General features: G+C 45.4%; 1 protein-coding gene across 1 annotated transcript; it reads left to right on the top strand.

Annotated features, from left to right (window-relative positions):
- The first annotated feature begins 3,101 nt into the window (after positions 1 to 3,101).
- heyl (hes related family bHLH transcription factor with YRPW motif like) lies at positions 3,102 to 7,116 on the top strand. Its single transcript, XM_053447080.1, has 5 exons — positions 3,102 to 3,637; positions 5,332 to 5,398; positions 5,482 to 5,565; positions 5,682 to 5,763; positions 6,011 to 7,116. The coding sequence occupies exons 1-5, from the start codon at positions 3,558 to 3,560 to the stop codon at positions 6,682 to 6,684; spliced, it is 987 nt and encodes a 328-aa protein (XP_053303055.1). The 5' UTR covers positions 3,102 to 3,557; the 3' UTR covers positions 6,685 to 7,116.
- The last annotated feature ends 5,926 nt before the right edge of the window (positions 7,117 to 13,042 follow it).

The following is a 13,042-nucleotide window of genomic DNA, read 5'->3' as shown; positions in this document are numbered from 1 at the left end:
TTTTAGGAAAAAAAAGCATTGCTGAAAGTTGGTTTTCTGATCGTGGAAAACAAAAGTACAACTAATCGGCAGCCCTGCAGTGAGAAACATCTCATCAGTTATTCAGTTTGACGTGAACGCAGGGGAAATGTGACAAACAAATGTCCTGCAGAGCTGGTTCCATATCACAGACTTTCAAACAATAGCAATAGTCATGCTTCAGAAAACTATAATTGTAGCAGAGTGTTTGTGCCTTATAAATTGTGGGTATGGACTGTCCACATTCGTGTGAGGGAGTTGCATGTGTGTGTGTGTGTTTGTATGAATCAGCCATGGCCATGTGTGTGCGTGTCTCTGAGCATTCACACGTTCATATTTGAGCTGCGCATGTGTGCGTGTGTGTGCAAATTGTAAAAGTATGAGCTTGTTAATTTCAATAAGGGACGCTGCCTTGTTGTGGTTTGGGGCGATGGGAGGGAGAGGACTTGAAGTGGCCGACCAAGATCGCCAGAAATCTCCCAGAATTCCATCCCACCATCCACTGCCAGCTCGCCCTCTTTCTCTCTCTCTCACTTTCTCTTATGTATCTCTCCAACACCCTCCCTTAACACACCCCACCATGAAACCATTTTCATAATTAACTTATTTATTTATTCATTCATCTTCTTAATTACTTTCCACTCCGGGCTTGTTTTCCACGCAACTTGTCACGTGCTGGAACGACTGGGAGGTGGTGCTGGCCAAAATCGATGAGTGAAACCAGAGTGATTTCATTTTTAAAGAAAAGGGGGGGGAGAAATGGCGATACAGAGAAGAAAGTGAATCTTTGAAGACGTGGGTCGGTGAGTGACAAAAATAACAAACGGAAAAGAGACTGAAGCCGACTTCATAGATGTCTCTTTGCTCTCAGACGCTTTCTTTCTTGGTTTCTGATGCTGAAATGAGATCCAGATCTGAATTAAGGAATGATTGGTAATGAAAGGATATGTGGACGGGGGGGGGGGGGGGGGGGGGGGGGGGGGGGGTGTTTGGAGCGAGGGAGAGGGGGAGACAGAGGGATTTCTCTTTTCTGTTTGTCCTGACTCATACCCACCACACTATAAGCCCCCCTGGTGATGGTCACACTGATTACTGACACTTGGGTATTATAAACACACACACATGCACATGTTATACGTTAGTTTGTTACTTCACATGTAAGATATGATAAAATGCAGACGGGCAACGCTCAGTTCCAACTAATATAAGTGAGATAAACAGAAAAACAAAGTTGGAGAAAAGGATATCATCTCCAAGGAGGCAAAAAAAGAAAGAAATACAAAAACTTGGAGCAAGAAAACGAAAACCCTTGCATACTTGTTCAAAAACACACACAAAGATTTTGTGCACTGTGGCATGTTTAAAGTAACACACCCTTCCAGTCTGCCAGGCAGGAAGAGACACACTCTGGGCATTGTGTGGAAGGGGGCATGCCACTTGGCCTCCCTCCGTCTTTAACACACACATATGCACACACTGCTGGGTCAGCCAGGCATCGCTTCTAACAACCGGCGCCTGGGTCTCGTGTTTCCATGGCAATCTGTGGCAGCAATCTTCCCACGGTGGCAGCGGAACTGAGTGCTAAGTGTGCGAGCGACCGTGTGTGTGTGTGTGAGAGTGTGAGTGTGTGTGTGAGCACACAGAGAGCGCTATCTTGTCCGGCGAAGAGCCCAGATGTTCAGACACTCACTGGGCTGAGTTCCCTCTTGACCTCCTCAGTACCTGCCCTTATGGCTGCATAGCTGACCCGCACACGCACACACACACACACACACACACACACACACACCTGTTGCAGCTGTAGTGAAGCTCATACATGTTTATACATATTACAGGTTGCACAAAAACCTGTGTTTAAACTGGGTTAGTGTTACTGAAATATCTTGTTGTAAATGCAAACTTTTAACCCTGAATAAACGCAATAAGATTCATTTATATTACACTCCAAGAAAGTCCCCAAAAATTATATTATTCATATATATTCATATATATTAGAAAAGGCAGACATGAACCAGACGTTGCAGTTTGATGCAGTTACCTCGTGGGTTGCACCATATGGTGAGTGGGAACAATGTTTGGATGAAGTTTGGTCTGTATCTGAATTCTGACCCAACAGGAATTTTTGATAACAATTCAAAGTCAGCGTCAAATGTTTTCTTTTAAAAAGCATATAGATGCACGTGAACAGACTTGAAACAGTTATGGGTAATAGTTGAATATACAACTTAACGTACAACACTATAAAAAAAACACTATAGAATAAGGTTATAAATAGTTTAAAAGTAATAAACTATTCAAATGTTTTGCCAACATCATTGCAGAAATATAGGTCACAGCCAATATAAACTGTTTCAAAGTGTCGTTGCACTTTTATACGATTCAGTACAGAAAAATATGCAGTTTACATTACATGATAAAAACAAATTCAGAGCATGAATGGCAGTGTTGTTGAATCATTTGACACGGCTGCGGATTCCTATGTCCGACTAATAACTGTTGGGAACAAGTCATATAATCTATTTTACAGCATAATAAACAGCATTCAAGCTATATAAAGAGTTGTTTAAGGATGAGGGTATATTTCTCCATATTGTGGTTCTATCGTGATCGCTGACAGCTGCTGTAGGTCATGAGTGACACTGAACTGGTGTTTTCTCTTCTCTCCAGTTGCATTGTCCCATGCACGCTCACAAAAAGCCGCTGAATAACTCCATTCTGCGAATCACCTGTGCGAATCTGTGAGAGCCGAGCGTTGTGCGGCGTCACACAGCCGATGGTGTGCTTTCACGGCCCATCATTCCCACGTCTCGATTCTCTCCCTCCCACCGCCATTGTTCTGGGTAGGAGTATAATTAAAAGGAGCAGAGAGAAGGAGAAAGAAAAAAGAAAGGAGGATGGAAGGAGGGACAGAAAGAGAGCAGGGTGAGATTGGAGGCTAATTGACTGAGGATGACTAAGCAAAAGGGGTTTTGAAAGACGGGGGGGGTGGAGTGGACGGGTGGGAAGGTGACAAGCCGAGGAAGGGCAGATTAAAGGGAGGGAGGGAGGGAGGGAGGGAGGGACAGGCACTGGAGGCGGGGAGGGGGGAGTCAAAACTGGCAACCCTGCCCCAACTGCCAAAGCACTATTTTGTCATTGGGTGGATGTGACAGAGAGAGGGAGTCAAGGGAGGAATAACAGAGGGAGAGAACGCGGGAGACCATGCCAGTGATAGAGTGAAAAGACTTAAAGCAGCTTGTGAATTTTCCTAGTTGTCATGGGCCCTCGGGGGTCGAACAAGTGGCGGCGCTGATTCACCGAGGAGAGGACACGAGAACACAAGGACAGACAACAGCAGCAAGGAATGAACACAAGTGACGAGAAGTAACTAAGGACGACAAAGCTTTTATAAGTAACAGGGAGAGAGAGAGAGAGATAGAGAGAGAGAGACGCAAGAGAGTCAGGGGCACACAGGGGTCCAGTGTGTTTGACGAGACCAACCCTAATCCTTCAGTCCATCGTCCAGCCATCCGTCCATCCTGTGTGGAAGAAGCAGAGACATGAAGAGACCTCACGACTACAGCTCCCCAGACTCGGACACCGACGAGTTCATTGACGTGGGACAAGAAGACGGCTTTTGGTGAGCATCCGCCAACCACAGCTGAGTGTGTGACACATGCCCTGCAGTCACACTTTTAAGTGAACTGACATGTTACGCAGTTGTAATTAGAGGTGTGAACATTTTCCTTTTCAAAGACTTTGACACAAAGTTGCTGAAGTTTACGGGGGAAAGTTTGAGCACGTCCGAATCAGATGAGATCAATGGGTTCACTGCGTGCGTATCGAAAGCCTTTTATTTACAAATGTATTTAAGTCATTTTAAACGTTTTTTACAGAAGCTGTCAGTTTCAAGTTCAAACTTCAGGCCTTAGGGGATGAGGTTTTCTTGTATTCACTCATTCAGATGCTCTATGAAAGCGTGCGTCATGTTGATGCAGATATTTGGCATTGCATGCATGGCCTGCTTTACAATGTGTGTAGGTCAAGTCACAAGCAGAGCTTTCTGATGCAGTCTCTTCGATATATTAAATATGGAAAATATCATCAGATAAAATACAAAAAAAAAGACTTAAATTGGATTTGTTCAATCACCTTTAGTTGAATATATTTGTGACGTGTCAGTTTTTGATCCTTTACACTCTAGGGAGTCTTTGTCGGAAAAAAACTTGTCGACTCTAAATATACTGAGGATTTTGGAAAATCTTATAGGAACATATGACGCACACGCTTTGAGGGAATATAATTAATTTCATTATACTCCCTCTCTTCAGTGCATGAGCTATTTACTGTACGTGAGAAATTTGATTCACCATAAAAAATACTGAAAAACCTATATTTATATACTTTTTATGTTATTTTATATAAAGGTTATGATTTTACACAAAAAACTGTCCAATTATGTTGTAAAAATTCATAGCATCGATCGTAGTTTTCCCATTATTCATATGTGTATAGTTAAATATACATGAGGGAATAATCGGGAACATGAATAACAAAAGGTTTTTATTTGGGGGGAAAAAACGAACCGTTTGAACCTTTGAATACAAATATGACCCACAATGCCACGGTGCAGGCCATTGCACATAACTCGTTTCAGTGAAGCGCATGTGCATACAGTACGCAGTGCTCAGCAAGCCACTGACGCTGGAGACAGTCTGGATAAATGAAATTTCCATGTGACATGCAAACAGATGACAGCGGCGGCCCTTTTCAAATCAGCCCCCATCAAACGTGCAACCTAAACAAAAACACACAACTAATCTGGCAGCTTCCACATTCAAATCGAATAGAAACGCAATAAGTCTCTGGTGGGGCGGTTTGAAGGGAACTCCAAGCTGACGGGCCGCTTTCGGGCCAGCGGGATGAGAGCTCACAAACAAACACAATCCATATTGAGTGACTGCACGTCCCATGCTGCATGCTGGTGCTCCATGTGAGCGAGAGCATCGGCCCCGGGCTATATAATCATCTCCCTAAAAGTGCCTTTGCTCAGATGGAAAGAAGAACAGCGTGCCATTTCACTGAGACTAATGTCCACGAAACGCACTCAAACAAAAACAATCCTGTGCTCCCTCCTCTCCCGGGCTCTCCCTTGCCTTTCTGTGCCCAATAAACAAATTAGATTGAAGGGGGCTGATGTGCCATCCCGCCTCTGTGTTATATTAAGGAGGGTAATAATAACAATATGCAACAGAGAGTTGCCATATCCCCCTCAATCTCCCTCATCTCTCTCTCTCTTGCTTTAACTTTCTTTTCTGTATCTCCATGGTGCAGCCCAGTCACCGGGTCCATGTCTCCTGGCAGTGCCTCGCAGATTCTGGCCCGAAAGAAGAGAAGAGGGGTGAGTGGGCCGAGACACTTGCTCTTAATCCTTTTCTCCTAATTGTTTTTTTTGCTTTAACCGTCCCTCTACTCGTGTGGTAGATCATAGAGAAGAGGCGCAGAGACCGGATCAACCACAGTCTGGCAGAGCTCCGCAGACTTGTTCCCAGTGCTTTTGAGAAACAGGTACGTGCTGACAAATCAAGACTCAACGTGTTCATTCCCAATCCCTGACGGAAGACAATCACCAGCTCAATAGAATCTGATGCAACTGGGTGAGATGTCGCTGACTTTCTCTGCAGGGCTCGTCCAAGCTGGAGAAAGCGGAGATCCTGCAGATGACGGTGGACCACCTCAAACTGCTGCATGCCATGGGAGGAAAGGGTGAGGTTTTTTGCCACCTTAAAATTTACTTGCAAGCTTTTTCTGCGTGTGATTCATTTTCTATAAAACATGTACACCAAAGGCTTCTCTGGCAAAGATCTAAACTGTATGAGAATGAAGACACATTTATTATTATTGCGGCCGTTTTAAAAGAAAAGATGAAATACACAGCCAGCCCTCTACGTGTCATACATACATTCCATTACCATTATTCACCACATGACTCAACTTTCTTCTCCTCTCCCAGGATACTTCGATGCGAGGGCCCTGGCAGTCGACTACAGGACCCTGGGTTTTAGGGAGTGTGTCGGCGAGGTTGTGCGGTACCTCAGCTCCCTTGAGGGCGAGTCCCCGGACCCCATAGGAGCCCGCCTAGTCTCCCACCTCTCCCACTGCGCAAGTGAGATTGACCCTCTCCTCTTGCAGTCACCCCCGGCCTCCGCCTTGCACTTCCCTCCTTGGTCGTGGGCATCCTTCCCCCAGATCTCCCCCGCTTCGCCGGCCTCAGCCTCCCCTCCTTTCCTTGCCGGGCGAAGAGACCTTGCCCTGCTCGGGAGCTACCCCTCACCCGCCTCCCTCCGCCTCGCCCCCCTGGCTGGCTGCCAGCAGGGTGCACCACCGCTCCTCGCACCAACAGCCCTGGCCACCGTCCACAGGATGCCCTCCCTCGCGGCATCCCCAGCTTTAGCCCCCTCCAGACCTACCCAGCCGTCCCCTCACTGTGCCACCAGGGCCTCGCCTCTTCCTCACCCCACCCCTTCCTCTTCCTCTCCTTCCTCCTCCTCTACTTCATCCTCTGCTCAACCACAGGTCTCCTTCAGGCCCTTCGCACCTCTGGGGTCTTCCACAATCCAGCGCAGGGGTTTGAACGGATCGGCCAAGGCGCCTCAGGGATGGGGGACTGAGATCGGAGCTTTCTGAGGCTCAGCTCCGGTTTGTTTTCCAAATGAACTCTGCACAGTGGACATGGAGCTGCCGTGTGCACCACGTAGCAAATATGATGAATTTGGAGAAAGACGTCTCGGACCTTTGATGATTGTCCCCGACTTTAAAAGGGACTTTAAAAGCCATATCCGACTTTGGGTGAAGTTTTAGACACTTAATTAAAGAATGGAGGAGTGTGAAGGAACTTTTGAATTGTTTTCATGATCTTGCTTGAGAAACTCATACATAGTAGTGTTCAACAGAGCCATATATAAATATATATAATTCTCAGCAGATGGATGTTGAGTTTTCACTGATCATTTAACTCTGATATTTGTGTCCCCCCCCCCAATCATTTAAACACTTGTTTGCCTTTTCCAACTCTGAAGAATGTTTGACAAAAATCTCTATAAAGACTAAGTGCCTTTACCTTGCTTCATGTCTTCCCCGTGTTTTCTCTGACCGTACATGCAAATGCAGATGTGCACTTGCAGCTACATAGTCTGCCATCAATACAAAGGCCAAAGAAATTCATGTTACACACTTATCCATGTTCGCCATGTCTGAAATCACGGCTTGCATGTTCCCCAGCCATAACCCCCCCACTGTCTAAGCTGTCTCCAGCGATGCCTGATGGGAGCTGTGGTCTTGTGGCCGCAGAGGATAAACATGGTGGGAGCTGGTGATGTTTTTGGGATGCCGCGGCGAGGCAAACAGGCCCATCACTTTGCCCTCTAATTGGCAGGCCCCTGTAATTAACTCTACCCTCCTATCAGTCTATGTATCTTCTGCTCCCCGGCTGTCTCTCTGCCATTCTTTCTCTCCAATCTTGTGGTGCGCCAGCGGATATCTTCTCTCCCCGTTTGTCTGCGCCTCAGTCTCCTCAACAATGGACAGACAGTAAAGCAGAGGGCAGGAGGGGAGGGATGGAGAGACACAGAGAGAGGGGAAACAAAGAGGTAGATCTGAGGCGCTGTGGTCTGGTGACTGATTTCGGCGTAGACGTTCAATGACAGGGTGGGAGGGAGGCTGGAGACAGGGTTACGGGGAGATGAGAGGGAGAAGGAAGGTTTAAAAGGGCAAGGAGAGAGACGGTGTGAATATCAGACAGTGGGCCAGCGCGTACGCCGTGCGCAAGAAAGCCCCAAACAGTGATGAATGGCAGTGACGAGTCGTTTCTCGAGAAGATCAGCATAATTGTTCCGTGCTTCACCAAAACAGCTCCGTGGGGATGAGAGAGCAGAGAAGAGCCCTGTGTGTGTTTACTGCTGGAAAACGCTTTGATCTACTTCAGGATGCAATGTCTGTGGTCTGTGGCCCAAGAGATGTGTGTGTTCTGCAAAGTGCACATTGTTTATTTGAGTGAGTGTGCGAGTGTGTGCTTCAAGCCAGTCTCATGTGCCCGCTGCCCCCTTCGTGTGTTTGTCTGTGCCTTTCTGAGTCTTTTGTTTATGTGGTGTTGTGCAGACACACACACACACACGCACACAACTTGTATGTGTGCGTGTAATGCGAGTCTAAAGGGCTGGCGTCAGGACTGAACCGCGGTGGCGGCGTGGCTCTCGTGCGAGGCCGGCCGGCGGTCGGCCGGACGGTATGGTGGTGGAATGTTTGTGGAGGGTGCATACGTACTCACACACACACACACACACAGGCACGCAGACAACACACCAACATAGACACACACACACACAGGCTGGCTGGCACTATTCTAGCCTCTGAGTGGAGGAGCCAGAGTCACCACCACAGCTTCCAGGAAGGACGACCACAGTCACACTGCGCTGGGTTTCCCACGGGGGAGGGGAGGCCAGAGGGAGCAGGGAGGAAGGAGGGAAGGGAACGACAGGGAAAGAAGGAGGGAAGTGCTGCATGCTTGGGGAGTGTGCATGTGAGGCACAGGCGTAGTGAACCGACTGACGTTGTGGTTCAAGCAGAGGAAAAGAGGAGGGTTTCATTATGCAGGGGAGGACGGAAGACGTTTGTAACCAGGAAGTGAGAGAATATTTCTCCCCTGCTGGGAAAATAAACATATCCAAACATTTGTGCACAGTCTTATTGGATTGTGTGTGCGTCTCTTTAAATCTCTCTATACGTGTTTGTGTTCTTGGAGTGTTGTGGAGCACTAATTCTGGTTACAGTCACATTATGGGGACTTTTAAATGGACTTCCTAATGGGAACAAGAACCTGACCCTGTTATGTGAATTCAGTATAATACAAGAATAATACAGAATGCTGCAGATGGTTTCAATGAAAACCTTTTCCTTTGTTTTGCTGTAACTCGGCAAAATTCCACTGTAATTTTTATGTATAAAAAAAACAATATAAACACATAACACAATGCATTATAAAAATGCAGTTGAGCAGAAAGTACAGATATTAGCTGAAATATGTAGTAAAAGTGAAAAGAAAAATCAAATCTACTTAAATAACGTTCATATACTTAAATAACACAGTAAGGTACAATAATGAGGTAATAGTAATTCTCATCTTCCCACCACTGCTTGACACATACAGCTCTTCAGGGAGAATTATGACATGACTGGGGCCAGCTTGATAACTTCAAGAGGGGCAGGTATGATGATGTTATCGAGTAAGCATTGACATCTAACATTAAAAATGTAAACAACAGTATCTATGATTAGGTGACATGATGTATTTTAAAATAAATAAAATATCAAAGAACTCACATGAACGAAGGAACCTACCAGTTTATGATGATTTGGAACATGAAAGGCTGTCAAGATATGAACAACTTTTTAAGGTCAGATGGAAATAAAGTATGTGGCAACTTCCACACTCTGAAACGCCTTCTTTCCACAACAAAAACTAAAAATATTGCTCTCTTGTGCAGATAAGAGTTAAAGGCATTAAGAGTACACATAGTGAAGTGACCTCTGTCAAAACTAACTCACTGTATGAGCAATACTCAAGGTGTTATAGACACAGCCTCATCCTCGTGACGGACACATAGGAGGACACCACACCCAAGTCACGGTCAAAACACGGTTTATTAAAAAAACGAATAATAAACAAAAGAAGTCAGACTAATTTGTGGTAGCCTGGAAGCCTGGCCAAAAAGAAAGGATCCAGATACACCCCCCCCCCATCTACCTTAGCAATAATATCTAAATTAAACAAACCAAGAAGAGGACTACCAGACCCCCCCCTTCAACTCAAAAGCAAAAAAACAGAGGCTGCTGCTGGCAGAGAGAATCTCCAGCTGCCCTTAAAGCTTCAACTGTGTAGTGTTCAGTGACATCTCGTGGTAAAGTTGCATGTTGCAGCTGAATACCCTAACCTCACCCTCCCCTTCCGAACATGAAAGAGAACCTGTGGAATCCTTCAGACGAAACTCAATTTTTTTTTAGGTGTGTTCAGTCTGGACTTTAAAAAACACTGTGGCCTCTGTAGAGAGGACGTGTTGGACAGATCAAAATTGAAGGCATGCAGAATAAAACAAAATTCACTGCATCAGCCGTTGATTGGTGTCTGGCAGGTCCTGCAGGAACATGCAGGAATCCAAGATGTCAGGCTGCTCAACTAAGAGAGGGAGAACTCCACAAGGCTTGTGATGTGTCCTTCCGTTTCCAGGTTTCGAGGCTTCGAAGCGTGTTGGGTAATCCAGGAAGATTTTTGTCTAATGTCTTTCTTCTAATTTCTGGTATTTGGTATTTAAAAGGTGAAGTGGTCGGTTGTGTTCAGAAGAACTTGGATTCAACAATAACACCTCATCTATGCTGAGGCATAAATGTGAGTAATTAATGATATCTGTAATTGAATACTGCATTTTTTTGGTCATCAGGAGAGAAGAATGATGTGGATGAGGCCTTGTTCATTATGGTGACTGAGGATTCCCAGCCCTTCACTATTGTGGAGGACAAAGGGTTCAGAACGCTTGTTAAAGCTTTCAACCCTGCCTATGTTCTCCCCACAAGGCAGATGCGTATGTGAGCGCATGAAGCATTTTTTCCCCCATATTTGCCATTCCAAGAGTGTTCTCTTTTTCCTGTAGGCTTTGAAAGCTATGGTGGAGGACAGATATAAGAAATCCAAGGAGAAAGCCAAAGCCATTGTTTCAGAGGCATCTGCATCTGAATGAATCACTTTTTGTTGCCTAATTTTTTAGGAGAGGCTGACACAGGTGCAGGAGCGAATAGGCAGGCAGGCCGGCACTGAAGCTAATTCAAGAGGTGGATACACGCTGGAACAGCACAAACCATATGCTCCAATGTGTTTATGACCTCAGGGAACCTGTAGGAGCAGCTTTTGCAGGCCTACGCACTGATGTTTACCCAATCTCATCGGAACAGTATAAAATTATCGCAGAATGTCTAAAAGTGCTTTCCCCATTTAATGATGCCACAGTTGAGCTGTCAGAGGAGAAGAGAGTGTCTGGATCAAAAGTCATTCCATTTTTATCAATGTTACACCACACACTGGAGGAGGATGAAATGGGAATTGTCCAAACTCCAGAGAGCACAGCAATGGCTGAGAGTCTGAGGAGATGGTTGAGAAGCTATACACTTTGCAATGAATGATCATCATGTCACTCGCAACACTGCTCGATCCCAGGTTTAAAAAGATAGGCTTCTTTAGCCCCAATAAAGCAGCAGTTGCCAAGAAGAGGCTCACTCGTGAATGTGCTGCTGTTCATCACAACAGCACATAGCCGAACATAGATGCTATGTCACCGGCGCAGGACTTCGGGTGCATCGTGGGGCCCGGACTGACCCCGCTTAGAGCCGCAGCATCCTCGGAGGAGGAGCAGCTGCTCCCCTTCTGGCGGTACGCCCTCGATGACCATGTAATTTCCCCGTTTCTTGACTGGAAGGTCTCTCCTTCCACGAGTCCGGTGGGGGTGGATGTGCAGCCGTGGTCTTGTCCCTCTTCTTCTTCGTCCAAGGATGACGAATCCGCAGAAGCATCACCCACTGGGTCGTAGTCCTTTGTCGTCTCTGTTGTCTTCAACATCATCTTCCAAGTTGTCCTCCACGTCGTCCTCAAAGTCGTCTATGTCTTGATCCCTGTCTGCTACTCCATCTGGTTGTCCGTCCGCTTCTCGGTCTGGCTCTTTTGCGTCCTCTTCGGGCTCAGAGGAGGGATCCTCGGAGAATAGCTGTTTCAATAGTTAAAAGCGCCTGACATGATATCGTGGCATTGTCAAGGAGGGTGGCATACGGTGAATGGGACACCGGCTTCTCTATATACCCTTCTAGATTACAATTGGAATCAGGTGTGGGTCTGACTGAATCCACAGTGCAGCACCCCAGTGCCCTCCCTAGGGGTATAACTGGCCCCCCAGAAGAATTGAGAATGACAACCCATTGTTCTCGACTACACCCAAGAGAATTGGATAATGACAATCCTTGGGTCACCCTTACCCTCTACCTGATCGGCCAGGGCTTGCGGGTATTCACACCGTACACACACACACACACACACACACACACACACACACACACACACACACACACACACACACACACACACACACACACACACACACATTGACACATGAAGGGTTCATGGTTTATTTAGCCATTATTTTATTTGGTTTGATGAAGCTGAGGATGAGAGCATCACAAGATCTGACTCAGACTGTGATACCATCAGTGTTTCTTTGTATTATTCTGAAAACCAAAATGAGATCAAACAAAACCAGAGCACCGTATAAGCAGCACTTTACTGACCTCTGATGTCAAAAATGTAAAAGTCTAGGGATGACTTCCAAGAATTTACAAATGACAAAAAATTTGCATCAAAATTGCAAACTTGCTATTTGTGATCAGGTTAAATGCCTTTTGTCAAATATACTTGTAAAGTTATAGTTAAATACCATTGCATCATTTATACCTAATGTGTGTAATTTATATCCCACAATTATTTTTTTTAGTATTTTCTATGTATCCAATCAATCGTAGCTATTTATTACTTTGTGTAGAAAGTTTAGAAAAGCATGCACAACCAAACTTGATAAACACAAGATCCTGGGCAGAAGTGATTAAAACCAAAAATCCTGTGCCTGAAACGTTAAATTAAAGTTTATGGGAGCATCAACTGTTCTTGTCTTTTAGATTTTACTCTACTACCATTTTGGCAATTTCATCACATGTAGCCATTTATAGTCTTGTTTTTCCTTTGTTTCTAAATTATATATGTTGCTCTTTGGTCCATGAGAAATATTTAGTTGCGCCTCTGATCACAGACCTGTGAATTATATTCCTGTCAGAGACAGATTCAGAGAAGGCTTGGTGTAAACTGATATTGAAATGAATACAAGATGCACCACTGAAAGTCAGTTTTTATAGCTTTTTCTTTACAGGATGAAACATCCGTCTTTTAACTCACGTACAA

The sequence above is a fragment of the Pleuronectes platessa genome, chromosome 18 (assembly GCF_947347685.1).
Source record: "Pleuronectes platessa chromosome 18, fPlePla1.1, whole genome shotgun sequence".
Taxonomy (NCBI): domain Eukaryota; kingdom Metazoa; phylum Chordata; class Actinopteri; order Pleuronectiformes; family Pleuronectidae; genus Pleuronectes; species Pleuronectes platessa.
Note: the sequence above shows the minus strand (reverse complement) of the source record. Positions and strands in the feature narration are given on the sequence as shown.

Excerpts from the sequence above, each read along its gene's own strand:
- heyl (XM_053447080.1), top strand. The coding sequence starts at position 3,558 with ATGAAGAGACCTCACGACTACAGCTCCCCAGACTCGGACACCGACGAG. Across the intron at positions 5,399-5,481 it reads CCCGAAAGAAGAGAAGAGGG|ATCATAGAGAAGAGGCGCAG; the intron begins GTGAGTGGGCCG and ends CTCGTGTGGTAG. Across the intron at positions 5,764-6,010 it reads GCATGCCATGGGAGGAAAGG|GATACTTCGATGCGAGGGCC; the intron begins GTGAGGTTTTTT and ends CTCCTCTCCCAG.